The sequence below is a fragment of the Lathyrus oleraceus genome, chromosome 3 (assembly GCF_024323335.1).
Source record: "Lathyrus oleraceus cultivar Zhongwan6 chromosome 3, CAAS_Psat_ZW6_1.0, whole genome shotgun sequence".
NCBI classification, from domain to species: domain Eukaryota; kingdom Viridiplantae; phylum Streptophyta; class Magnoliopsida; order Fabales; family Fabaceae; genus Lathyrus; species Lathyrus oleraceus.
The window spans coordinates 455,512,251-455,538,404 of record NC_066581.1 but is presented as its reverse complement, the minus strand read 5'-3'; the positions used below and the strand labels follow the sequence as shown (position 1 = coordinate 455,538,404).

The 26,154-nt window shown below is 36.2% G+C and overlaps 2 protein-coding genes across 2 annotated transcripts; one reads left to right on the top strand and one right to left on the bottom strand.

Annotated features, from left to right (window-relative positions):
- The first annotated feature begins 727 nt into the window (after positions 1-727).
- Positions 728-1,871, top strand: LOC127128148 (30S ribosomal protein S21, chloroplastic). Its single transcript, XM_051057396.1, has 2 exons — positions 728-1,232; positions 1,581-1,871. Exons 1-2 carry the CDS (start codon positions 778-780, stop codon positions 1,711-1,713), a joined length of 588 nt encoding a protein of 195 aa, XP_050913353.1. The 5' UTR covers positions 728-777; the 3' UTR covers positions 1,714-1,871.
- A 460-nt stretch (positions 1,872-2,331) lies between these two features.
- Positions 2,332-4,028, bottom strand: LOC127128147 (uncharacterized protein At4g15970). The gene is made up of 3 exons (XM_051057395.1): positions 3,731-4,028; positions 3,112-3,525; positions 2,332-3,026 (listed from the first exon to the last, which is right to left on the bottom strand). The coding sequence occupies exons 1-3, from the start codon at positions 3,857-3,859 to the stop codon at positions 2,496-2,498; spliced, it is 1,074 nt and encodes a 357-aa protein (XP_050913352.1). The 5' UTR covers positions 3,860-4,028; the 3' UTR covers positions 2,332-2,495.
- Between the last annotated feature and the right edge of the window lie 22,126 nt (positions 4,029-26,154).

Sequence of the window (26,154 nt, the reverse complement as noted above, 5' to 3'; positions counted from 1 at the left end):
TGGAAACACAAGGTGACCTAGCCAATCCAATTGGAGCCTCCTCTCTAAGTTTAAGAACAAACGGCAATTCATTTGACGTCTCCTCTTTAAAGTGGGGTAAATTGTGATTTTTTTTGAAAACATTATTATTTTGAGAATTTTTTTGCAAAGCTGAATTATTTGGATAAAAAAATCGAAACATATAGGTAAAATATATCAAATTAGAGGTGAAAATTCATCTTTCTTAAATTCATTCGTTTATTCGTTTAAGACACTTTAACACAAGATTTTAGGTCATCAAATTTATGAATAAAAACAAAATATTTGGTACACTGATTTTTTATAAAAGTCCAATGGAAAAATTTTGCACTAGATTTATATAAATTTTAGGCATAAAAGCATACTGGATTTATATATCCCAATAAAAATGTGTATAAAACAAAACTTCTTATTTTTCAATTTTAGGTGTTTCTATCCGATAGTTAATTATAACTACCGAATTTTTTATTTTTAACTGACTTTTTGAAAGTACTTTTTAAAATAATTGAAATTTTTGGAAATGTAAATTATAAAAGAGCCATTATTAATATTTTAAAAATATGTAAGGATGTATGATTAATTAAAGGGGTGCAAGATTGAATTCTAGAGTATAAGATGTGTAAACCCATCTTCTCATAAATTTATATAGCCCAAGAATAAAGTGCAAGAATAATATATTATTTATTTATTTATATTATAACGTGATAAAATAAAATCGAGAAAAAGTTCCACAATCTTATCATTTTCAGCAACACATCAATGGCTATCTCAACCTCCTTCTCCAACTTCTTCTCTTTCCTCTCCCCACAAACAAAGCCACAACCACCGCCTCAACTCCCTCTTCTCTCTCAATTCCCATCTCACCACAACAACCACCGCAACAACAGGATAATCCCCCTTGTTCTCAGCCGCAATGAAACAGCCTCTTCTTCAATTACATCTTCACCACCGCCACCGCCACCGCCACCGCCACAAGACATGTCTTCCGATTTCACCTCATCCTCCATGTTCTCAACATCCCACTACAATGTTGAAGTTGTTCTTGAAGATGATGAGCCTGAAGAGAGATTGCTTAATCGGTTCCGTAGAGAGGTTATGAGCGCTGGTATTATTCAAGAGTCTAAGAGAAGAAAGTTTTTTGAGAATACACAGGATGAGAGGAAACGTAGGATTCGTGATACTGCTAAGCGTAATCGTAGGCTCAAGTTTCCCAGGTATGTTTTTCCTATATTTCATGTTTTTTTTTTGTGTGGATAATTTCTATTAGAAATAGAACAATTCAATCTTTTATTTTATATTTTTATTATTAAGTTATATCACTCAACACAAATTTAGGATATACAAATCAAGTGTTGAAAGATGAAACTTGAACTTTGTGACAATGCTTTGTATGTATGTGAATGTGTTCTTATGGTTAGCTATAGAGCGAGAACTAACTATATATCTAGTGTCAAGGGACCAAACATATAGTATATAGCACCGATACCATGGTGTGTTCGTGTCAGAGTCGGTGTCCTATGACGGAGATAATTTGATACTTGTATGTCTTGCATCTTTGTCAGGCGTCCTATGGAAGGGAGACCTCCGGGAGGAGGACGGTACAACAACTACAGGCAGGACGACGTTCCAAAACCTGTGAAGGAAGAGGATGATGATGCCTGGGATCTACCTGAAGAGGATGTGCTAAAGTTTTGACCATACAATTCCTCACATTCTGTATGATTCTTCACATTTTACTGTGAGAGGCTTTGTTTGCATGTGGGCTCTTTTATGTGAAATTAAGTACTTAGATTCTACTATTGTATTGTTCTATATACATTTCGTATGATAATGATATTTATATTTATATAATATGTTCATTTGTGCATCAAAACTTCGATATGCTATTAATTCCCTAAAATCGAAGGAGAAGAAACTTTTGATTTAATGTTTCTTCTCCTTTGTTGTTACTAAAATCCTTAACATGATTGGAATTTGAAACCAATCTGAACGATACAAGTGATAGACCGATTGTTCGTGCTAGGATTAAGTGTATTGTTATTAGCATATAGATTATGTTATCTGTGACTGAAAAAACTTGTCATGAAAAAGCAGGGAGATGATATGAATGAAACTTTTGGTTTGAGACGTTTTGTAGAGGAAATACTATAGTTTTTACTAGGATAGGAATTATGAAGCAAATTGTTTTGTTCATGGTTTGAGCCATTTGCTTGAGTTTAACTGATTTGTATCTATACTTAGGGAGGAAAATTTGAAAGACGTAGCCTCATCCGTATTTTCTGAGAAAGCCCAAGTCTAGAATCTGGAGAGTAATTGATTAACTTAGAGATTCATTACTTTTAAATGCAAAGAATAACGTTTCATGCTAAAAAATAGTATCCCAAGTACCAAAGAAGATATTTAGCAATTCACCAAGACAAGGAGAGTAGAAAACTTCCAGCTTAATAGGGAGAGGGGAATCTGTAAAGTGTTTCTCTTTAGATATGAATTCTTTGTGAAAACTTGAGAGCTGAGTGTTGTGTGCACTTCTGTGGCCACCTCAAAGCAGTTTTTTCCGTTGCATTGTTCTTTGATACACGGTTTCTTAAGCGAATCCAATCATCTAGAACAATCCTCAGGTCATGAACTTTGTTTTTGAGGTCATCACAGCAGTTAGCATGAATGGTATACGCGTCTTCCAACATACCATCATATCGCTGACAAAATCCACCAAAATGGTTTGTATCTATTCTATGAACACGGAAGCCATAAATGTCAACTAGCTCTTCATGTATCTCCAATGTTGCACACATGGATTCATCAAGGTTTGAGTCTGGATACAAAACCTTGGTCAGTTTCCAGTGCTTTAAGAATTCCGGGGTCACGTAATTTGCTTTCATGAAGAAGATTCCCCCTTCTTGTACGGAATACGCCCTTTCTCCGTCACTTACAAAATTGCACGAAATGCTGAGTTCTAACTGCGGATGAAAGTTCACCAATGGACTTTTAAGCCACAGTACATCTGTTTCCTGCAGCAAAATAAAACTTACATCATTACATGCAGTTCAAGTTGATGAACAAACCATTATTTTGGTCCTTAAACACGTTTCGTACCGTGAATATTATGTTATAGCCCAATTCAATGACTTGCATCAAAACATGATTTCTTCTCCAACTGAATAACACACTGTGATCTGGTGTTGTGACAGACCGTCTTTTGGTGGAAAAATAAGGTTCAAAAGTGGAGGGATGAATGCAATATGGATGCAATAATCGGCAGTACTGAAAAGCTTGTAGGTCCATAGTTATGATAACTAAGTGACTCAAAAATCTTTGAGTCCCTTGCCCATATTTGAAGCTTTTTAGAAAAACTTCAAGAATAGATCCTGGTTTTGCATGTGATTCATCTACCATGGTTAGGATAACTGTTCTGTCTGGCATTGTTGCTTTCTTCAGCACATGAATCAGTTCTTGTTTTTCTGAATCATACTGATATAGAAAATGAAGTTCTTGTTTTTCTGAATCATACTGATATAGAAAATGAAAAGAAGTTAAATATATAATAATGAGTTCTGAATCAAGAACTTAAAATCTTGAAATGAAATGAAATACATGCATCACTATTTTGGGGACCAGTATGTTTAGAATCTTGAAATGATAAAGAACCTATGGTTGGTTGAATACATGCATCAAATGAAAGAGAAACAACAAAGTTTAGGCTTAGAATTATTACCTTGGTTTGAGTTGTTGTAACTGTTCCAAGATTGTGATACTGAAGGAAGAACATGAGCATGATCAAGAAAGCTGTGAGAGGAAGAACATAGACACATTTTCTGGATCCCAAAATTCTCATTCTTGGCATTGCAAATGATAATAATAATGATTCTTGTGTTGAGTAGTATTGAAAGAGAGGTCAAAGTGTTGAGAAAAATAGTCCTTTACATTAAATCTACAAATCAGTGAGATTTTGTATAAGCAGAATTTTTTTTAAAAAATTTGATAAAGAGAAATAGATCAATTCTGTATTTATGGCATCGTTTGACTTGATTTTAAATATATTTATATCCAAACTTGAAAAGCAGGGAAAAATAGAATCGATGAAATAGGAAAAAAATGGAAAACGATAGTTGCATTTTTAGTAAACGACAATAAATTAAATTAAATTAAATTAAATTAAATTAATTTGATTATGCAACTCGTCTATGCAAATACATAGTATTTTTTGGATCGAATCTAAAATTTGTTTAAAAATATCACAATAGTTTAAATCAATTTTTTTTTATTTTATGATATTAACATATACATTAAATAATTGGATTTAAAAGAATAAATAAATAATTTCAAAACATAAGATATAAATAATTATATGTTTAAATGAAAAATTAATGTCTATATCAATGAATATTTCTTTTTTTTAAAATATTATTATTTATAAATATGAACAACTTGTTTGACCCAAATATAAATGAGATTAATTGAAATACACTGTCAGTGTAAAAGAGTTTTACACCATCACTTAATTATATACTTTTATTTTAAAAATCTATAAAATAATACAAACGGGTGATGGTGATGAACCGACGCTCTAAAGCTTTTTACACTGTATAATTAATCTCAATATAAATATAAGCATGTTATATCCAATTTGAGCTATTTCATCCAGTCAAATAAATAAATAATTTTTAAGATATACATTTTTCCTAAATTAAAAAAGTAAATAATTTATTATTTAAGTTACCAGGTATGCATTATAAATCTTTATTTTTCTTACGTTTTAGAATAAACTTTGAATACAAAATCTATATGAATTAATTTTAATTTAAATCAAAAATTATATTATACATGTTAGATAAGTTAAATGGGTATAATCGGCTTAACTAGTAATCAATCTCTTGCGATAGTATTTACTTTTATTTATGTATTAATTTAAAAATGATTGAAAATCAACATTAGAGAAAATGAAAATCAAACTAATAATAAAATATTTTCCTTTGCAAAATTATATATCAAATGAAAAACTTTATTTGATTTATAAACTATCAAAACTTTATTTTCTTGGAACCAAATGATTTCAATTAAAAAATTAAAATATTCAACTTACACCTATACATGTACCAAATGTTAAATACACTTAAGATTAGGAAATATTAAAATCAAATTTTATAATTATAATTATTTAAATTATTAAATAATATTTTTATTATATATCCAAATTAAGAAAAATGAAAACTTTCCCATGATGACCAAATTGAAATTAAAAAAATAATATATAGAGAAACACCACTAAATCAAAATAATATATAGGAAAACACCACTAAACTGAAAAAACAAGAGAAAAATTAAGGTTTAGAAAATAGAAAAACAAACCAAAAGTCCCCAACATTTAAAAATGGAGTTCATGAGAAATAAAACTTAAAACTGAAAAATTAAGGTTTCGAAAATAAAACTGAAAACTTAAAACTAAACACCACTAAATCAAATCCAAAAAACTCGCTCTTATATCACTGGTGAGAATTAATTTAGTAATTATATTTTTACTTTAATGCAACGAATAAATATAAAAATGCTTAGACAAATAATTTTAAAATTTATGACATATTGACATATTAAAGATGATCCGAATAGTTGGTTTGATTCGAAGATAAATATTTTTAGCAGTGACGATATTTATCATAAAATACATTTAAAGAAAGATAGATGAATGATGAGTATATGTAAAATGAGGGATGAATGAGGAATATTTGTTGGTTTGTTGTTCTTCCTCAAATTAAACTATTTAAGTCTCTTCATGTGAAAAGAAAAGACAATTTGTAATGTGGCAAATTAGGGTTTCCTTATTTTAAAATGGATCATTTTAATATCCATTAAACTCATATATCAATTAATTATAATTATATTTAATTATTCAATTAAAAATTTAGTTTAATTTATTACTTAAGTTAACCACTAATATATTAAGTCTCTTATTTTTAAATAATATATATATTCATATAATAATGTTGTAATATAATAATCAAATCAAATATTTCGACAATCTTTTAGATTTTAACTTTACAATCATGTCCACCTCATATATCAAGTGAAACATAAATGATTATAATAATAGTAATCCCATAAACAAAATTATAGAGCATAAAAGAAGATGAGTTTATGAGATTACTATTGTGACTAGTCCTAAGTCCTCTAACCACTGCGACTATCACATATTATTCGTTTTGGATGTGTGAACTTGTCACGATTTTTGTGTTTGTGGAAAAGATGTCTTGTTGGGTTGAGGAATGTCGGTATTGTATATAAACTATCCTTAATCTCGATTCTCAAGAAATATGAGATTATTTGGTGAACCAAAATAGTTGCCCCCTAGCCGAGGCTATCGGGCTAAAGAATATGTAATTTTGTTCTTCGAAGGACAGATGTTGGACACAATGTCTGAGACAATGTGTACAACATGATTATAGTAGATTAACAAATTATATGAATTAAATCATAAAGAATTAAAAAACACACATGATTGTTTATCCAATTCAGTGCAATATCACCTACGTTTGGAGGGGAATTCAATCCAAGAAAAAAAATCCACTCCCAATGATAAAAGTAAAAATAATCTTAGATGAACAAACTTTGTTAAATGCTTCTCTTCCTAATACTACTCGTGAAATTCTATTCAAGACTCTCTATAGAACGACTCCAATCCCAATAGTCATAAGGACAAATGGGCTTACTCTAAACTCTCCCAGTTCAAAGCCACTTTCCTAAATCTACCCGTGAAGATTCATTCAAGCTCCCCCTAGATAAGAGACCTCTTTCACTTTCACTTAAACACTCTCTAGGTGTTTGAACAATTACAATAATAAGATGGATGGTATAACAACCTTAAAACTTAATACTCTATTCTCCTAATTTAGATTTGAAGCACATGAATATATTGTATAAAATACAAACAAAAACAGACTCAACTAAAACAAAATTCTCCTAATGAGTAATTTTTTTTTGACGTATGAATCTTCACAAAGGAGATGAACTCCTTATATAGCCACAAAAGTCGAGCTCCAAAAGCCTGTAGGAATTTAGGTCAGAAATTCAGTCAGACTTCTAAAAAGCAAATGAGATCAATCTTCAATAATGATGATTTCCAATATTGATTGACCTCTTTGAATAAATATGAATCTCTTGATTGTTTTTGTTGTATTTGATTCATATCACATCCTCCAAAAATTCACATAATCAATCAAATCTTTATTATGAAGATTGAGATCCTTGATTGATATAAATCGTGAACAAATAAGATCTTTTCCAAACCCAAATATAAGTTAGCACACTTATCTCAGATATAACAGAAAAGGAAACAAGTCATAATATGACAAAATATACTTCAATTTGCTCACCAAGTAACTGTCTGAAGCAGATTGTGGAACATTTGGCCTGGCATCTTTCCATGTAACAAAATTCTGAATCTTGATCAAATAAAATAAAATCTTTACTTTATATAAATCACAATTCCAACTTCTCAAGTAAAGGATTCAGAATAAATCTCTGACAGAAACTGAATCACACTTTAAATCAATGCAAATCCAAATCTTGTAATTAAAACATATCTAATTAAATCTCTTCATGGAATAAATGTTCAATCAATATCTTTACATATCCAATTTCAACACAATCTTGAGAAAACCAAATCTGAAACTGTAGATGTTTGATTGGCTGCATTTTATGTTAAAACACTAAATGGACTCTAATGTCTTAACTGATGTCATGACATGCTTTGGAGATGTTTGATTGGCTGCGTGTTGTGTTAAAACACTAACTGAACTCTAATGTCTTGACTGATGTCATGACATACTTGAGTAGTATGCTGCAGGTTTAGCTAATACAGGTTTTACTGAATGTCACCCTAGATGGTATGACATTCATCCCTGATAGCAGATACTGAGGTATAGAATAGTTGGTTGTCTGTTATAACTCAGTACTTAATTCAGTCTGTTTATCAAGGGAATAACAGACCTGGCATAAGGCCTACTGTCTGAATGTCAAACTGGATGTTATGACATTCATCAGTGACAGCATATACTGAATAATAGGCAGGTTGGTTTTTCTGCTACAGTTCAGTATTTATTTCAGTCTGTTTATCAGGAGGATAACAGACCTGGCATAAGGTCCATTGTCTAAATGTCAAACTGGATGTTATGACATTTATTTCTGTCAGCTGATACTGGAGTATAGACTGGTTGGTCTTTTACAGTACAACACTTATTACAGTCTGTTTTCAGGAGAATAACAGACCTAGCATATGATCTGGACGTCAAACTGAATGTTGTGACATTCGTTCCTGACAGCATATGCTAAAGTGTAGGATGGTTAGTTTTTCTGTTTCAGTATTTTTCTCAGGCTATTTTTCAGGAATCCAACAGCTGAGCTAAAATCCAGGAAACTAACAACTGAGCTACAATTAATGAACCTAACAAATAGCCTATTTGTTAGCACCCTAATATGTGGAAATTAGGTTAACTTGCTTAACCTTAATTTTAGGAAATACAAGTACAAGGCCCAAGTGCTGCAATATAAAAGGATGGCAATCCTGATTTCAGAACTTAGGGGTTTTAGGCGTGAAGCTTTCATTGTACCATCATACTTCACTGCTGTATTTTTATGTGTGTCTTGTATTAGGTTTATCTTGTGAGCCAAGCAATTATGACCTAGATGATTGCATTGGACTAGGGTGTTCATTGAGTTGTAAGTGTTGTGTCACTCTAAGCTTTTAAGCGTGAGTGCTGTGTATCTTGATTAAAGCTGTTAAGCACAATCAAGAGTTGTTTGAAGTATAACTTCGTCATTAACTTTAATCCAATTAAAGGTTGTAATCACTGCGGTGATTGAGGGGGAGTGAGTAGGAACTCTGGTCTTAGTTTAAGATTGAAATTGCATTGGGTAGGTATTAAGTGATAGGATTAAACAGTTGGTTTAAGGTCTGAATTAATACTACTAATAATGGATTTCCTCCCTGGCTTGGTAGCCCCCAGACGTAGGTGTGTGTGACACCGAACTGGGTAAACAATTCCTTGTGTTATTTACTGCACTTTACTTTTAAGTTCTGCATAATTCTTGTCTGCACAGAATTGGATGTCATAACATCCCGTGTGACATCGAAAGTCTATTAACTAGAATTTCAATTGGCATCAGAGCAGGCACCCTGCCTGTTAATTTCTGGGTGAGATCTAGGGACGTTACTTTCTAGTACCATGGACAAGGATGTAGGATACTCAAATAGACCACCCATGCTGGATGGTTCTAACTATGATGACTGGAAACCTCGTATGATAACCTTCTTGAGGTCTCTAGATAGCAAGGTCTGGAGAGCTGTCAACAAAGGATGGGAACATCCAACGAAGACAGGTAAAGATGGAATCATTATGCAAATTCCTGAAGAAGAGTGGGACAAGGAGCAAGAGGCATTAGCCCTTGGAAACTCTAAGGCCTTGAATGCACTGTTCAATGGAGTAAATAAGAACATCTTCAGACTGGTTCATCACTGTGAGCTGGCTAAAGAAGTTTGGGATACCCTCAAGATAACTCATGAAGGTACCTCCAAGGTGAGGATGTCGAAACTTCAGATGCTGACCACCAAGTTTGAAAATCTGAGGATGAAAGAGGATGAGACTATTCATGACTTCCACATGAATATTCTTGAAATTGCCAACACTTCTGGTGGCTTAGGAGAGAAAATGGCTGAAGAAAAACTTGTAAGAAAGATTCTCAGATCATTGCCAAAGAGATTTGCCATGAAGGTCACTGCTATAGAAGAGGCTCAAGATATCTGCAATATGAAGGTTGATGAGCTTACTGGTTCTCTCCAAACCTTTGAAATGGGCTTATGTGAGGATGTTGAAAAGAAGAACAAAAGCATAGCTTTTGTATCAAATACTGAAGAGGATTCAGAAGAAGGAAATATTGGAGGTAATGAAAGCATTTCAGAAGCTATAGCCATGCTTGGAAGACAGTTCAACAAGTTCATAAAGAAGGTTGATCAAAAGGGCAGACCTAATGTCAAGAACTCTTCATCTGACATCAGTAGAAGATCAAAATATGAAGAAAAGGTCACCCAAGGCAAGGGAATCCAGTGCCATGGATGTGAAGGTTTTGGTCACATTAGAGCTGAATGCCCTACCTTCCTCAAGATGCAAAAGAAAGGGCTATCTATCACCTGGTCTGAAGGAGATTCCGAGAGTGAATCTGAAGGAGAATCTGCTAAACATGTCACTGCACTAACTAGTGTTTGTGCCTCTGATGATGACTCAAGTGGAGATGAACTTACCCTTGATGAACTTGCTGCTTCATATAAAGAGCTATGTGTCAAAAGTGCAAAAGTGTGTATCCAAGGAGAAAAGCAGAAGAAACTCATCAAGGAGCTGGAAGCTGAGAAACAGAAACATCTGACAGTCATAGATGGTCTAAATGGTGAGATATCATTTCTGACATCTAAGCTAGATCATATGACAAAGTCCATCAGAATGTTGAATAAAGGAACAAACACGTTGGAAGAGATTCTAAAAGTGGGACAGACGTCAGGAACCATGGCTGGTTTAGGCTTTGTTAAGAAATCCTCAGCTGAACTCAAACGCTCAAAGGCTGAAGTTCAGAAACTCAAGAAGAAGTCACAACTGGTGTCTCAACATCAGGGAACCAGGATGAGTAACCATCAGAAGAAGAAATTTCAGAGATGGAGATGTCACTACTGTGGTAGATTTGGTCACATAAAACCCTTATGCTACAGGTTGCATGGTTATCCTAACCAGACCCCTCAAGTCAGACCTAAGCAGAAGGCATCTAAGCATAATGGCCCCATTAAGAAACAACAATGGGTTGCTAATCAGACACCTCAAGTCAGACCTAAGCAGAAGGCATCTAAGCATAATGCCCCAATTAAGAAACAACAATGGGTTGCTAGACTAGCTCACACATCTCTGAGGGCATCTACCAGACAAGACTGGTATTTTGATAGTGGCTGCTCAAGACATATGACTAGGATGAGTAACTTATTGGTGGATATCCAACCTCATACTACCAGGTATGTGACATTTGGTGATGGAGCTAAAGGAGAAATCAAAGGTGTTGGTAAGCTGGACTGTCATGGAGTTCCAAAACTGAGTAATGTGTTGTTAGTAAAAGGACTAACTGCTAATCTCATCAGCATAAGCCAGCTATGTGATCAAGGCTTCAATGTACAATTCACTAAGGAAGTATGTGTGGTGATGAATGGATGCAATCAGGAAGTTATGAGAGGAGCCAGATGCAAAGATAACTGCTATCTGTGGGAATCTAAAGTCTCAAACTACTTCTCAAAGTGCCCCTTAGCCAAGGAAGAGCAGGAAGTGAAGTTGTGGCATGGAAGACTTGGACAACTTCATTTAAGAGGCATGAAGAAGATCATATCCAAGGAAGCAGTTAGAGGAATCCCAAATCTACTTATGGATGAAAGAAAAGGCTGTGGAAAATTTCAGGTGGGCAAGCTAACCAAGATGTCATATCCCAAGATGGGACATTCAAAATCTGCCAAACTTATGGAACTAGTGCCCATGCACTTAATGGTACCTATGCAGATTGAAAGCCATGAGTTGTCCTCACCTATTAGTCCTCATCAAAATGGTGGAGTAGCAAGGGAGAAACCGAATTGTGTATCATTGTCCACTGCAGAAGCTAAGTACCTAGCATCTGGTAGCAGGTGTTCCCCACTGGTATGGATGAACCAAGTGCAGACTGAGTACAATGTCACTCAGAATGTCATGACATTGGATGCTACTCAGTTTGACAAAGTTAGGGGCAAAGTGGGAATGTGTCCTTCTGAGAAATTATAGCAACTAATGATGTTAGTTATTTACTGTTTAATAAGTCAACTTATTAAACACTTGATAGTGCACTCTGATTGGTCAACAAATAATAGACATTGCTCGTGCAACAAGCGTTTCCTCTTCCATCGTTTCAACTTTCAGTCTTGCAAGCCTTCTCTCAAAGAAACGTTTCATTTCTCCTCTGAGATATTCATCAAGTCGCACCAATCCGACTCATCTTCCTACACGACCATGTCTGATTCCTCCAGCTCTGAATCTTGCAACCCTAACAGGGAAGATCCTGTGGCTGACGCTGCAAATACTTCTCATGCAAGAAGACCTAAAGAAACGGTCTCCGGGTTCTCCTCAGCAATCGCACTTGATGAACAAACCAGGGAAGGCTCCAGGTATATGCACAATGCCATTGCAACTATGGTGACTGGGATACTATCTGGTAATCATAAGGTTCTTGGGGTCTCCGTTCCCTTAAACACTATTATACCTGATAATGTTGCATGTCAAGAAAATACAGTCGTCTTAGGAAAGAATGTATATGACGATGCTGAGCAAACTGATGCTCATGAGGGGTCAAATATTGACAAACCCTTAGACAATGTGGGTGGTGAGGAAGTCCGTGTCACTCATGATGTCAGTGACAACCCTAATTGTGCAGCTGAAACCATAGACCTAGAGGAGTTTTCTGATAATGAGTTGTTGACCTCAGTTGTCCCTAGCATAGCCAAAAGGGTTAGGACTAGGAGAGAAAAGAAGACAGTGGTGCAGAGGTCCCCAAAAAGGAAGATTGATGTGGCAACTTCTCCTAATCCAAAGGTGATAGAGAGTTCCCTCAAGAGGAAAGGGCATGGTCCAACAAAATCTTGGAGCAAAGAGGTGCCCAAGAAAATGAAGACCAAGTCTGTTGTTGAGGAATCTGACTCAGATGTCCCATGTGATGTCACAACATCTCTGTCAAAGAAGAAGCCAACCACTAGCAAGCTGGCTGCTAGTGTCCCTGAGGTACCAATTGACAAAATATCATTCCACTTTACTTCTAGTGTGAACAGATGGAACTATGTTTATCACAAGAGGCTGGCTTTGGAAAGGGAATTGGCTCAGAATGTCCTGGAATGTAAGGAGATTGTAGACCTGATTCAAGAGGCAGGGTTAATGAAAACTGTGACTCAGCTCTCAAAGTGCTATGAGACTTTAGTAAAGGAGTTTATTGTCAATGTGTCTGAGGAATGTGCAGATGGAAAGTCTAGGGAATTCAAAAAGGTATATGTGCGAGGCAAGTGTGTGAACTTCTCTCCCTCAGTAATCAACATGTATTTGGGAAGACCTGATATAGCTCAACCTGAGCTTGAGGTGACTGGCAACAAAATCTGTCAAGTAATCACTGCTAATCAAGTCAGGAAGTGGCCTCTAAAAGGTAAGTTGGTGGCCAGCAAACTCAGTGTCAAGTATGCTATGCTGCACAAAATTGGAGCTGCCAACTGGGTGCCCACAAATCACAAATCTACTGTGGCTGTGATGCTTGGAAAGTTCATATATGCTGTTGGAACCAAAGCAAAGTTTGACTATGGAACCTACATTTTTTATCAAACCATGAAACATGCAGGAAGCTTCAGTGTGAAGGAGCCTATAACCTTTCCTTCCCTCATATGTGGTATTGTGTTGAATCAGTTTCCAAACATATTGACAGAGAATGATTTTGTGAAAAGAAGAGAGAGTCCTTTAGCCTTCAATCATAAACTATTCCTAGGTAAGCATGTCCCTGACATTGCCATGACAACAGGAGAGACATAAAGTGTTTGCAATCAACCAGGTAAAGCTGCTGTCATTGCAATACTCAGAGAAACGTACAAGGAGCTAGAGGCAAGGAAGCTCACTTTGGAAAATTTGATTATCAAATTGGAGATGACTGAAGGTGGTGTGCTTGGTGAGGCTGCTGATGCTGCAGAAGGAGCTGCAACGCAAAGTGCAGAGGGTGAAGAGGATGCCAGTCCTGATGATGGCACTGATGATGAGGATGACTCTGAGTCAGATGATTAAATCATTTACTGTGGTTCTGACAATTATGTGTAATTCTGTTTTATTTTGGTCTGTAATTTTAAGTGTTGCTTTGGCAACATTTTTGACAAAAAGGGGGAGTAACACATGTGCCCCAGGACAACAGATTTGCTTTGTGCCTGAACAGATATTGAAGATCCTCTAATCCAGAAGTTGTGATGCAACTTGATGTTCAACTTGTATGTGTGCATTTTGTATGTGTGTTGTTGTTAGAAGTTTTTATTTAACTTCTATGTGTGTGCTGCTGGTTGAAGTTTTTATTTAACTTCTATGTGTGTTTAGTGTGTTGCTGCTCTGAGTGTATTAGCTAGGTTAGTTTCCCTGCTAGATGTGTGTTCTCCGCTGCTGTGAACTCTGTTGTGATACCAAAGTGATTTAGCCAAAAATTTGCCAAAGGGGGAGTTTGTAGATGTTTGATTGGCTGCATTTTATGTTAAAACACTAACTGGACTCTAATGTCTTGACTGATGTCATGACATGCTTTGGAGATGTTTGATTGGCTGCGTGTTGTGTTAAAACACTAACTGAACTCTAATGTCTTGACTGATGTCATGACATACTTGAGTAGTATGCTGCAGGTTTAGCTAATACAGGTTTTACTGAATGTCACCCTGGATGGTATGACATTCATCCCTGACAGCAGATACTGAGGTATAGAATAGTTGGTTGTCTGTTATAACTCAGTATTTAATTCAGTCTGTTTATCAAGGGAATAACAGACTTGGCATAAGGCCTACTGTCTGAATGTCAAACTGGATGTTATGACATTCATCAGTGACAACATATACTGAATAATAGGCAGGTTGGTTTTTCTGCTACAGTTCAGTATTTATTTCAGTCTGTTTATCAGGAGGATAACAGACCTGGCATAAGGCCCATTGTCTAAATGTCAAACTGGATGTTATGACATTTATTTCTGTCAGTTGATACTGGAGTATAGACTGGTTGGTCTTTTACAGTACAACACTTATTACAGTCTTTTTTCAGAAGAATAACAGACCTAGCATATGATATGGACGTCAAACTGAATGTTGTGACATTCGTTCCTGACAGCATATTCTAAAGTGTAGGATGGTTAGTTTTTCTGTTTCAGTATTTTTCTCAGGCTATTTTTCAGGAATCCAACAGCTGAGCTAAAATCCAAGAAACTAACAACTGAGCTACAATTAATGAACCTAACAAATAGCCTATTTGTTAGCACCCTAATATGTGGAAATTAGGTTAACTTGCTTAACCTTAATTTTAGGAAATACAAGTACAAGGCCCAAGTGCTGCAATATAAAAGGATGGCAATCCTGATTTCAGAACTTAGGGGTTTTAGGCGTGAAGCTTTCATTGTACCATCATACTTCACTGCTGTATTTTTATGTGTGTCTTGTATTAGGTTTATCTTGTGAGCCAAGCATTTATGACCTAGATGATTGCATTGGACTAGGGTGTTTATTGAGTTGTAAGTGTTGTGTCACTCTAAGCTTTTAAGCGTGAGTGCTGTGTATCTTGATTAAAGTTGTTAAGCACAATCAAGAGTTGTTTGAAGTATAACTTCGTCATTAACTTTAATCCAATTAAAGGTTGTAATCACTGCGGTGATTGAGGGGGAGTGAGTAGGAACTCTGGTCTTAGTTTAAGATTGAAATTGCATTGGGTAGGTATTAAGTGATAGGATTAAACAGTTGGTTTAAGGTCTGAATTAATACTACTAATAATGGATTTCCTCCCTGGCTTGGTAGCCCCCAGACGTAGGTGTGTGTGACACCGAGTTGGGTAAACAATTCCTTGTGTTATTTACTACACTTTACTTTTAAGTTCTGCATAATTCTTGTCTGCGCAGAATTGGATGTCATAACATCCCGTGTGACATCGAAAGTCTGTTAACTAGAATTTCAGAAACAAATATTCCTTCAAGTCATATTCAAATAAATCTTTTCTTCAAAGCAAGTCCAATCAAATCAAATATTCATCTATTCTTCAATGCAAATCCAATTTCTTATTTGAATAAAATCTTTTCCAAATTGATTTGGATTAACAAGCTTCTTCCAAAAGCAGTCTTCTACATATTCTGAAGGAATTAAAACCGAAACAAATATGAAGATAATCATAACTCTATCCGCACACAAAGATGTCCCACAACATATGTTGAACATCTTGCTTGATAAGCTTCCTACAGATATTAGCCAATTACTTGGAACAACAAAATGCAGTATGAGTAGTATGAACAACGCATGTGCCATGATTTCATACAACATGTCAAGATATCTTGCTTTCCATTTTTCCTATTAAAAAAATAAAATCCAAAGGAACAATAATCTCCCCCTTTTGATATTTTTTAGGAAAAACATAAATTATACACTTCTTCAAGATTGCACCACAACTAGTGCACAAGAGACAAAGATTATCAGATAACATTATCAAATAAGTGTGTCCTTTTCTTTTTCTCCCCCTACTTGCCTCAAAAGAGACAAAGGAAACATGACCTACATTATCAAAATTCAAAGTGAGACAAAACAAAAAAGCAAACTTAAGAAACCAACAACGGCAGATCCTGAAAACAGACATGATACTACACACATTCTTCAGATAAAAAAAGCACATAACTTCTTACGAAAACTAGTTGGAAGAAATATTATTTCTTGAAATTCATCTATTACCATATCCTCTTAATTTCCTCAAATGAACATAAGTACCATAGAACAAGAACACATACATCATAAATCAGTGTTGAACATAAACATGGCATTAGCAGCAACAAGATGTTAAGATGAAGAAGCTCAGATATGACGAGACTATGTCTCACATGAATAAAAACCTTTGAGAATGTGACTTCTCATAGGCCCCAAAGGCAAAGCAACATACAACATTTCTTCAACAATAACCAAAATAATTTCATTAAGATATATCATAATGTCCACCACATGTTTCCAAACATGTTTCCTAACAATCAATGTTTAACTCACGGACAACAAACTTGGAGAAACATCAATCTTACCAACACAACTACTAATATCTTCCTTTTGAACACCCAAAATACCATATATTAAAGAGGAAACACTAATAGGTGGTTGGATGACATGAGACTTAGCATGTTTAACAAATTGATAAAGACAACATTCTCCACATTCCAAGGTAGCATGAGTTCCTATTTGGTATAGAAAACTAGTGATGCAACAATATATTACTTTTGATTGCAAACTTAACATATTACCAAAACCAGATTCATCAATAATAGGAACATTGAAGACTAATGTCTAGGACATCTTTCCCAGCAAACAACTTTTAATTGAATTTCAGCAACCCATAAGGAATACCATCATTCTCAACCAAAAATTACTTCATCAACTTAGGATAACAAGCTCCAACGTTCAACACGGTATTCAACAACTAAGCATCACTAGGAAGCTCCAAACCTTCATTGTACTTAACTGCTTCAACATATAGTTTATGAAGAGCCATTCTTCAACTGTAAGCAGATTTCCATTTGATTGCACTTTGTTCAAAATGAAAAGAAATAGGTGGAGAATTCTTGGGAAGTTTTTTTTTCCTTCAATAGATATTTTAATATTTATAACGTCATGCTAATCAGTCTTCACGTTATCAATAATGTCATGTTATATGTGTGTGACACATTTCTCAACATCATGCTCTGCAATGCTAGGAAAAGTATTCTTTCCTTTTATGGGGATTTTTTTATTACAATATCATTCACTTCTTAATTAATAGGGGAAACTTGTTATCCTTCCTCTGAGTTGGAAACTCAGTTACCAACATGTCATACAAATTGTTTGGAATATCCTGGTTGACATCTTGAGAATCCATAGGCTTAACGAGAGAAGAAACACCTTCAGACTTACCATCGGTCTTTCCTCTAATCGTTATGCCTGTCATACCAAATCCATGAGCTTTCATAACTACAACATATTTTTCATGCCTTTTCTTTGATGTCTTCTTTGGAATTCCATGATTATTCAACAATTTATTTGTTCATAACATGCTTTTAGATTGAATCCAGAACTTTGCAAAACAAATGGCAAATTTAGAGATTGGTTTCATGCGCGGAAGCGAGAATAGAAAAATGTGATCTTTTTGAAAATTTAAGCACGGTAACATGTTATCATAGTTTAATGTCATGATATCATGTATAAAATCTTTGGCATTTGGTTACTCCATAATAGTTGAGGGAAACTACTTCCAACATATATACTTTGGGAATCAAAAGTGCACTCCTTCTTTTGCTTCACTTGAAAAGTAGATAAGTAGGCATGTTCACCTACCATGACCATCTCAAATTCATCTTGCATTTGTTAAACAAGATAATCTACCATCGTACTTAACATTATTTGAAACATATTATCATTAAAAAAATCAGAATTATCATAATGACACTTTTAATGTTGTTGACATCAGTATTAGCATCCTGACAGACTTCCACATAATCATCCATGTCAATGACACCATCCATGTCAATGACATCATTACTAACATCCTGATTGACTTCCAAATTCAAGTACCTATTGAGAAGGCACTTTTCACCTCCATCTGATGACGTGTGCACAAAAGGCTACAAGACAAACCTAGAAACATTTTGATGGCTTCAAGATAATCAATATGAGTATAACCTTCATCAAAGTAAACCTCTTTGATTTGAGCATAGTCTTGTGCTACAAGTTATATCTTCTATCTAGTAACATTTTCATTACTTTTCTTGTTTAGCGGCCCCTCTATGTCATTCAAGTTGTCACTAACATCTTCCTCTACATATTCTTGGACATGATCATGATCACTCACAAAATTATTCTCAGGGGTCACATAATTATTCTCCTTATTAATTATAGATTCTTCCTCCAATATGTCGGACACGATGCTCGACACATATTTATCTTGATTTCCCATACTGGTTTCTTGGGTCTCATCAGCATCAGTGTAGATGTTTGATTGGCTGCATTGTATGGTAAAACACTAGCTGGATTCTAATGTCTTGACTGATGTCATGACATGCTGTGGAGATGTTTGTTTGACTACATTGTATGTTAGAATACCTAGCTGTACTCTGATGTCTTGGCTGATGTCATGACATTCTGAGTAGTGTACTGCAGGATTAGCTAATACAGGATTCATTGAATGTCAAACTGGATGTTATGACATTCATCCCTGTCAGCAAATACTGAGGAATAGAACATGTGGTGTTCTACTATAACTCAGTATTTATTATCAGTCTGCTTATCAAGGAAATAACAGACCTGGCATAAGGCCTACTGTCTGAATGTCAAATTGGATGTTATGACATTCATCATTGACAGCATATACTGAACAATAAGCAGATTGGTTTTCTGCTACATTTCAGTATGCAACTCAGTCTGCTTATCAAGAGGATAACATACCTGATGTAAGGCTCTATGTGTGAATGTCAAATTGGATGTTTTGACATTTATTAATGTACGCTGATACTGAAGTATGGACAGATTGGTTCTATACAGTACAGCAAATTGTACAGTCTGTTTTCAGGAAAAACAGACTTAGCATATGGTTAATGATTTGGAAGTCAAACTGAATGTTGTGACATTCATTCCTGACAGCATATGCTATATTGTAGGGTTTTTAGTTTTTCTGTTTCAGCATTTTTCTCAGGCTAAAATCCAGGAAACCAACAACCAAGCTACAATTAAGGAACCTAACAAATAGCCTATTTGTTAGCACACTAATATGTGGAAATTAGTTAGAATCCTATGTGGCATTATTTGTGGAGGTCTTGAGATATTTTAGGAACTAAATATGGAGATATTTTAGGAACTAAATATGGAGATATTTTAGGAACTAAATATGGAGATATTGTAGGAACTAAATATGGAGATATTTTAGGAACTAAATATGGAGATATTTTAGGAACTAAAAGATTGAAGACCTTGTTTGTAGCAGAAAGTTTCTGCTGATGTTGTAACAACAAAGGAGAAGTTTGCTGCGATTTCTGAAGGCCCAAATCCAGTTGGGTGATTAGGTTATAAATAGCATATTGTAACCTAGTTTTTGTAAGCCTCATAGAATGAAAATTTAAGGGTGTGTGTGAGGTAAACCTCCCAATCTGTGGGAAGGTTACCATGTGTTTCTCAGTGTTCAAAGCTGAGAGTATTTGTAACTCAAAGCCTGTAGGCAAGAGTGATTATGGTCTTGAACGAAGCTGTGAAGCAAGTTCAAGGTGTTTAGCATTACATTGTAATTGTAGTGATAGGAATGGAAACTGAAGGTTTCTATCTAGGAGTTCCTAGGTATAGATTGCATTGGGTAGGGATTAAGTGAAGAGTTGTAAACGGGGGAGTTTAACTCTGAATTAATACTGCTGATAGTGGATCTTCTTCCTGGCTTGGTATGCCCCCAGACGTAGGTGTGTGTGACACCGAACTGGGTTAACAATTACTTGTGTTTTTACCTTCTACATTTTATAATTCTGTCCGTTATAAAATAAGGTCAACCGGTAATGCTGTAACAGATGATGTTCAAATCAATGTTGAGACATCATGCTGATAACTGTGCAGGCTCAACAGAAGTAAGTGTTATGTTTGATCTCTATTGTGTCTTTGTACCAGATGGAAAGAACTGGGTGTTCTTCCATTCTATGGTGATATAGTAGCAGATGTCGTGACATCTGTGAATGTGTGCATATGAGTACTAGGTTTTAATTTGTATAACTGTCTTGCTGTATTAGTAACAATGTTAGATCAGATGTCATTACTTGGAGTAGAACATCTAAACTCTGACTACACCCGAATTTCAAATGGTATCAGAGCAGGCATCCTGTTCTGTTTCTGGATGAGATCCATGGGTGATACTTTCTGGTATCTTGCAAGGAGTTATATTAGTACTGATGTTGGAACCTGTGGAAGGTTCTGTGAGTTCCCTGAATGGTCCCTTGAAGTAGGTGGATGGACTATTCATGACAGGAACTATGGGTACCGGTCTCTAGTGGTTGGCAATTGGCCTATGTGTGGGACAGCTGTGCTAGTATTGAATCATATTCAAGCCTGGTATGTTCTTGGAGGCTGATCTGGTGAAGGGTGTGTACATAAGTTGAGTTGTATTATGATTTCCGCTGCATAATACCTGGCAAAACTCAAACTCTGATGTAGTTTCTCCTCTTGTGGATGAAAGGCTGCTGTATTCAAGATTTCATCATAACCTACTGAAGATGTCAAAGATACTTGAGTCTCCTCAAGTCCACCCATCATGACGTTCTCTCTTCAGGATGGTAAGAATCGCCTGATCACTGATTCTTTTACACTCTTGGGTAGTGTATATGAAGACCTTGAAGACTTTCAAGGAGGGTTTGTTCCAAGGAGGTGGAACCAATGCTCTATGTGATGTTAGAACATGTTGTTCAACAAGTATGCAGCTGCTGGTTGAAGAACAGATGTTTTTAGGCGTCAAACAAAGGGATACTTTTGTTTGGAACCTACTCCTGACCTGGAAGAGGAGACATCTGTGTGTGCTAAGTTGACAAGGGAAGGGTCAACTGTGTGTGTGCTCAAGAAGGTCACTGTTAGAAGTCTGATCTCTAGAAGTGGAGCTGGTTGAGATGTGACATTGTGCAATTTCCTGCCGATTGTCTTATTCCTGTAGATTGATCAAGGTTGGATAGTTGTTCCCTGAAGTACTATGTTGTGTTGGAAGACAAGTCCCCTGGATGTTAGAAGTCAATAATGGGGTAACCTGATTGCTATTTCATTTAAGAGGATTGGGACCATGAATCTTGTTTTTCAAACACCTCGCTCAGAAGTGGCAGTTCCTTCAAGGAGTGAGAATATGAAGATTCAGAGGTTGGTTGAGGTAGTATGCTCTGGCAATGCATATCTACTATTGACTGGTATTGTGTTTCACTAGTACTTATGGTCAGCTGAAGTCTGATTGGTGTGATTGGAGTATGTATAGGTATAACTCATAGAGTTAGGTGCCACTGGTAGGGATGGTGTATGTCATGTTGAGACATGTCTGTACAATGCATGGATATTGGTGTGAAGTTTCCATGATTGTTATTTTGAGGGGGAGTTTTGGTTAACCTCCTCACATTTGGTCAGCCTAGGGTCTGGTTGGCTGTTGACCTGTGTCACATGGGTTCTGGTGGTTGTGTGACACATTTGCAAGGAAGAATTCATCTCTCTCATTCCTAAGGGTGAATTTAATCTGAGAAGATTTTCAAACTGTTGAAGTGCTTGCAAGCAGAAGATGTGACACTAGAAGAGTATTTTCAAAGTAGTCTTATGGTGGAAGTATCTGAAAGGAATATTGGGAAAGGATTTAAGATCAATGTCAACTTGTGCCAAGTACAAGTATTTAATTGATTATCCTTGGAGCTCAAGATAACTGATGTTCTTAAAGATGTTGGAACATCTCTTCTTCAAGACCCTGTGCAGAATCACAGGAAGGATAGTACATTGGTTTATGATCTATCTCTTTGGTGGCAGCAAAAGCATATGATCTCTGAAAAGGTTTCCTGGCAAGAAACATGTTCAGCCTTGGTGTGTACAAGAAGAAGAAGACATCATAGTCTTGATGGTGGTTACTTGGATCAGTTTATCTCTGATCTAAGTAAGGAAGTGCATTGGCTAATGCACACTGTGAAGTTAAGAATAAGTGGCAGCACTCTTAACATCATGGAAACAGCCTTGCTTTAGGAAGTGGAATCCTTGGTATAACTGAAGGGTTAGTTTCTAACTGGTCCTTCTGAAGACTCATGCATCAGAGTGTCTGATGTCTTTGGAGAAGAAGCAGGAATTCATCAAGGTGTGAGCTTGGATGACTTAACTGCAAACCTGCAGGATGGAGGTTGTTTACTCAAACTTGGTTCCACAATCAAGTCTATGAGAACATTGAACTCTTGTTCTGTGAAGGGAGGAAGTTCTTTCAAGTGGCAGAAGAAGGAGCTGAATTCAACAGCTAGATGTCAAAACACAATGTTGTGACATTTGGTTCAACATCAGATTCTTAGTTGGTGAAGTGGCACATCAACTTGAGATAGAAGGGTCTACAGGGTTGTAGATTGGATACTTCAAAAAGGTCGTCCTCGTTGCAGTTCTTTGGAGTTGCTGGATAGAAAGGATGTTACATGTTCATGTCTTAGAAAATCTAAGTTTTGTTCAACATGTAGCTTGAAGTTCAAGTCTCACTTGGAAGGTCATAATATCTTTGGGAGAGGTCTGATAGACGTGGAGAGGTCAAAGAATGGCATTTGACTTTTTCATATGAGGATTCATGAAGGAGGTAATCAACCAGTGGCATTTGGTCTATCTCAGAAGTGAGTTCGAAGAATCAAGATAATCCACATATGGCAGCTGATTATTCTTGAGGAAAGTCTGAGACAAATTACTTTTGAGCAGAAAAGTAGTAAGTTGAAGACAAAATGAGTTATTTTCTATTCATCTCTTGGAGCTTGTGGTAGGAGCTCTGAGTTATCTATGGAAGATTATCTCTCGTAATGGGATGAGAATGTATATGTCCCAATTTATGTCTAGGTTCTTTTGGATCAAGCTGGTGACTCAGTGATATCTGAAGATTATCAGATGGTGTTCCTTGTTATGTTGTGAAGGATGTCCTAACGAATGTTAGAACATTTTGTGAAGTGGTTTTCTGTTCTGGTTAGAAGAGAGATTGACACAGAGTGTGGATGTGTTCAGCCAAGAGGGTTGAACAGAGGGTGTGCTCTTGAAGACATGAAGATGAGTCTTATGTTTTCCATTCATCAAGTGGTCTGGGTTCTCTTTGAATCAGGAAGTATGTGAAGGTCCAACTTTGGGGTGTTGGATATGTTCATGTGTGATCTCCAAGTTTCAAGAGGAGAGTTGGTTGTTCATGACAGGGGGAGTTCTGTCTTTGTGCTGCAAGTAATCATCAAGCTTGTGGTCTATGTGTTCTCAGATAACAAGGTATGACACCTGATATACCTGCTGTGAAGACAGTGTGTGACTACTTGATCAAAGTTGTGAAGCAAGATCAAGTGGGTAGTGTCTTGATCAAAGCTGTAAAGCAAGATCAAGAGGGGGTATTCTTGATTGAAACCGTGAAGTAAAATCAAGATTGTGTATCTGTCATTTGTGTGTAATTCTGTTTATGTTGGTCTGTAATTTAAAGTGTTGCTTTGGCAACATTTTTGACAAAAAGGGGGAGTAACACCTGTGACCTGTGATGCCCCAGGACAACAGAGTGTTTTGCTAAACAGATATTGAAGATCCTCTAATCCAGAGGTAGTGCTGCAACTGATGTTCCACTTCTATGAGTGTGAGTATGTGTATGTGTGCTGCAATTAGAAGTTTTTATTTAACTTCTGTATGTGTGCTGTTATGTGAAGTTTTTATTTAACTTCCATCTGTGTGAGTGTGCTGCTACTCTGAGTGTATTAGCTAGGTTAATTTCCTGCTAGATGTGTGTTTTCCGCTGCTATGGACTCTGTTGTGAAGCCAAAGTGTTTTAGCCAAAAATTTGCCAAAGGGGGAGTTTGTAGATGTTTGATTGGCTGCATTGTATGGTAAAACACTAGCTGGATTCTAATGTCTTGACTGATGTCATGACATGCTGTGGAGATGTTTGTTTGACTGCATTGTATGTTAGAATACCTAGTTGTACTCTGATGTCTTGGCTGATGTCATGACATTCTGAGTAGTGTACTGCAGAATTAGCTAATACAAGATTCATTGAATGTCAAACTGGATGTTATGACATTCATCCCTGTCAGCAGATACTGAGGAATAGAACAGGTGGTGTTCTACTATAACTCAGTATTTATTATCAGTCTGCTTATCAAGGAAATAACAGACCTGGCATAAGGCCTACTGTCTGAATGTCAAACTGGATGTTATGACATTCATCATTGACAGCATATACTGAACAATAAGCAAATTGGTTTTCTGCTACATTTCAGTATGCAACTCAGTCTACTTATCAAGAGGATAATAGACCTGATGTAAGGCTCTATGTGTGAATGTCAAATTGGATGTTTTGACATTTATTAATGTACGCTGATACTGAAGTATGGACATATTGGTTCTGTACAGTACAACAAATTGTACGGTATGTTTTCAGGAAAAACAGACTTAGCATATGGTTAATGATTTGGAAGTCAAACTGAATGTTGTGACATTCATTCCTGACAGCATATGCTATATTGTAGGTTGTTTAGTTTTTCTGTTTCAGCATTTTTCTCAGGCTAAAATCCAAGAAACCAACAACCAAGCTACAATTAAGGAACCTAACAAATAGCCTATTTGTTAGCACACTAATATGTGGAAATTAGTTAGAATCCTATGTGGCATTATTTGTGGAGGTCTTGAGATATTTTAGGAACTAAATATGGAGATATTTTAGGAACTAAATATGGAGATATTGTAGGAACTAAATATGGAGATATTTTAGGAACTAAAAGATTGAAGACCTTGTTTGTAGCAGAAAGTTTCTGCTGATGTTGTAACAGCAAAGGAGAAGTTTGCTGCGATTTCTGAAGGCCCAAATCCAGTTGGGTGTGTCATACCCCAAAATTTGCCCATTAATATTTCAAGACATTTCAGAGCGCTCCGACTCATTTTTATGACACTTAAAGGAACAAAGGCCCAGCTCGCGAATGACCCAAAATGGCCTACTCGCTACACGCTCACCTAGTGATAATATGAAAGTGGTTTATTTGGAAGCGGAGGAAAAGGGGTGCAAAAAGGAAAGAAAACGAACCAAACAGCAAAGCCCAACCCAAAGTACAAGAACACGGGTGTGGCATCTGTGACGAGCGTCACAGAGGCTGTGACGAGCGTCACGCCTCGCACACCCCTGTGACGGGCGTCACACAGGGTGTGACGAACGTCACACCATTCCCCTACTTTGTGGGCGCAGGCAACGCTTCGGAGACTTGAAGATCCGTTGGGCCCTATATCCACGTACGTGTTGAAGACTTTTTTTTGGCAGCAGGCATGACCTAATGACAACAATATAAATAGCCGCCTTGAAAACCTAAAAGGGGGAGCTTTTTCCGAGATTCTTTTTCCTTTGCCGTTTTCGCCTTTGCATTTTTTTCTTCTTTTCCAGCAGCTTAGGCATTGTGTTTTACAAGTGCTACACTACTTCTTTTGCAATTCCGGATTCCCTTTTGGTATTTAGTTAATTCTTTTCGCACAATAGTTTCTACAACGGAAACTATTGTGTGCCTTTTTACCGAATCTAATCTTACGGCGGCAGCAAGGTCACCTCCGCTCAATTCTATCCGATCGGCCAATTCAAGGTTGCGACTCAATTGCAAACAGGT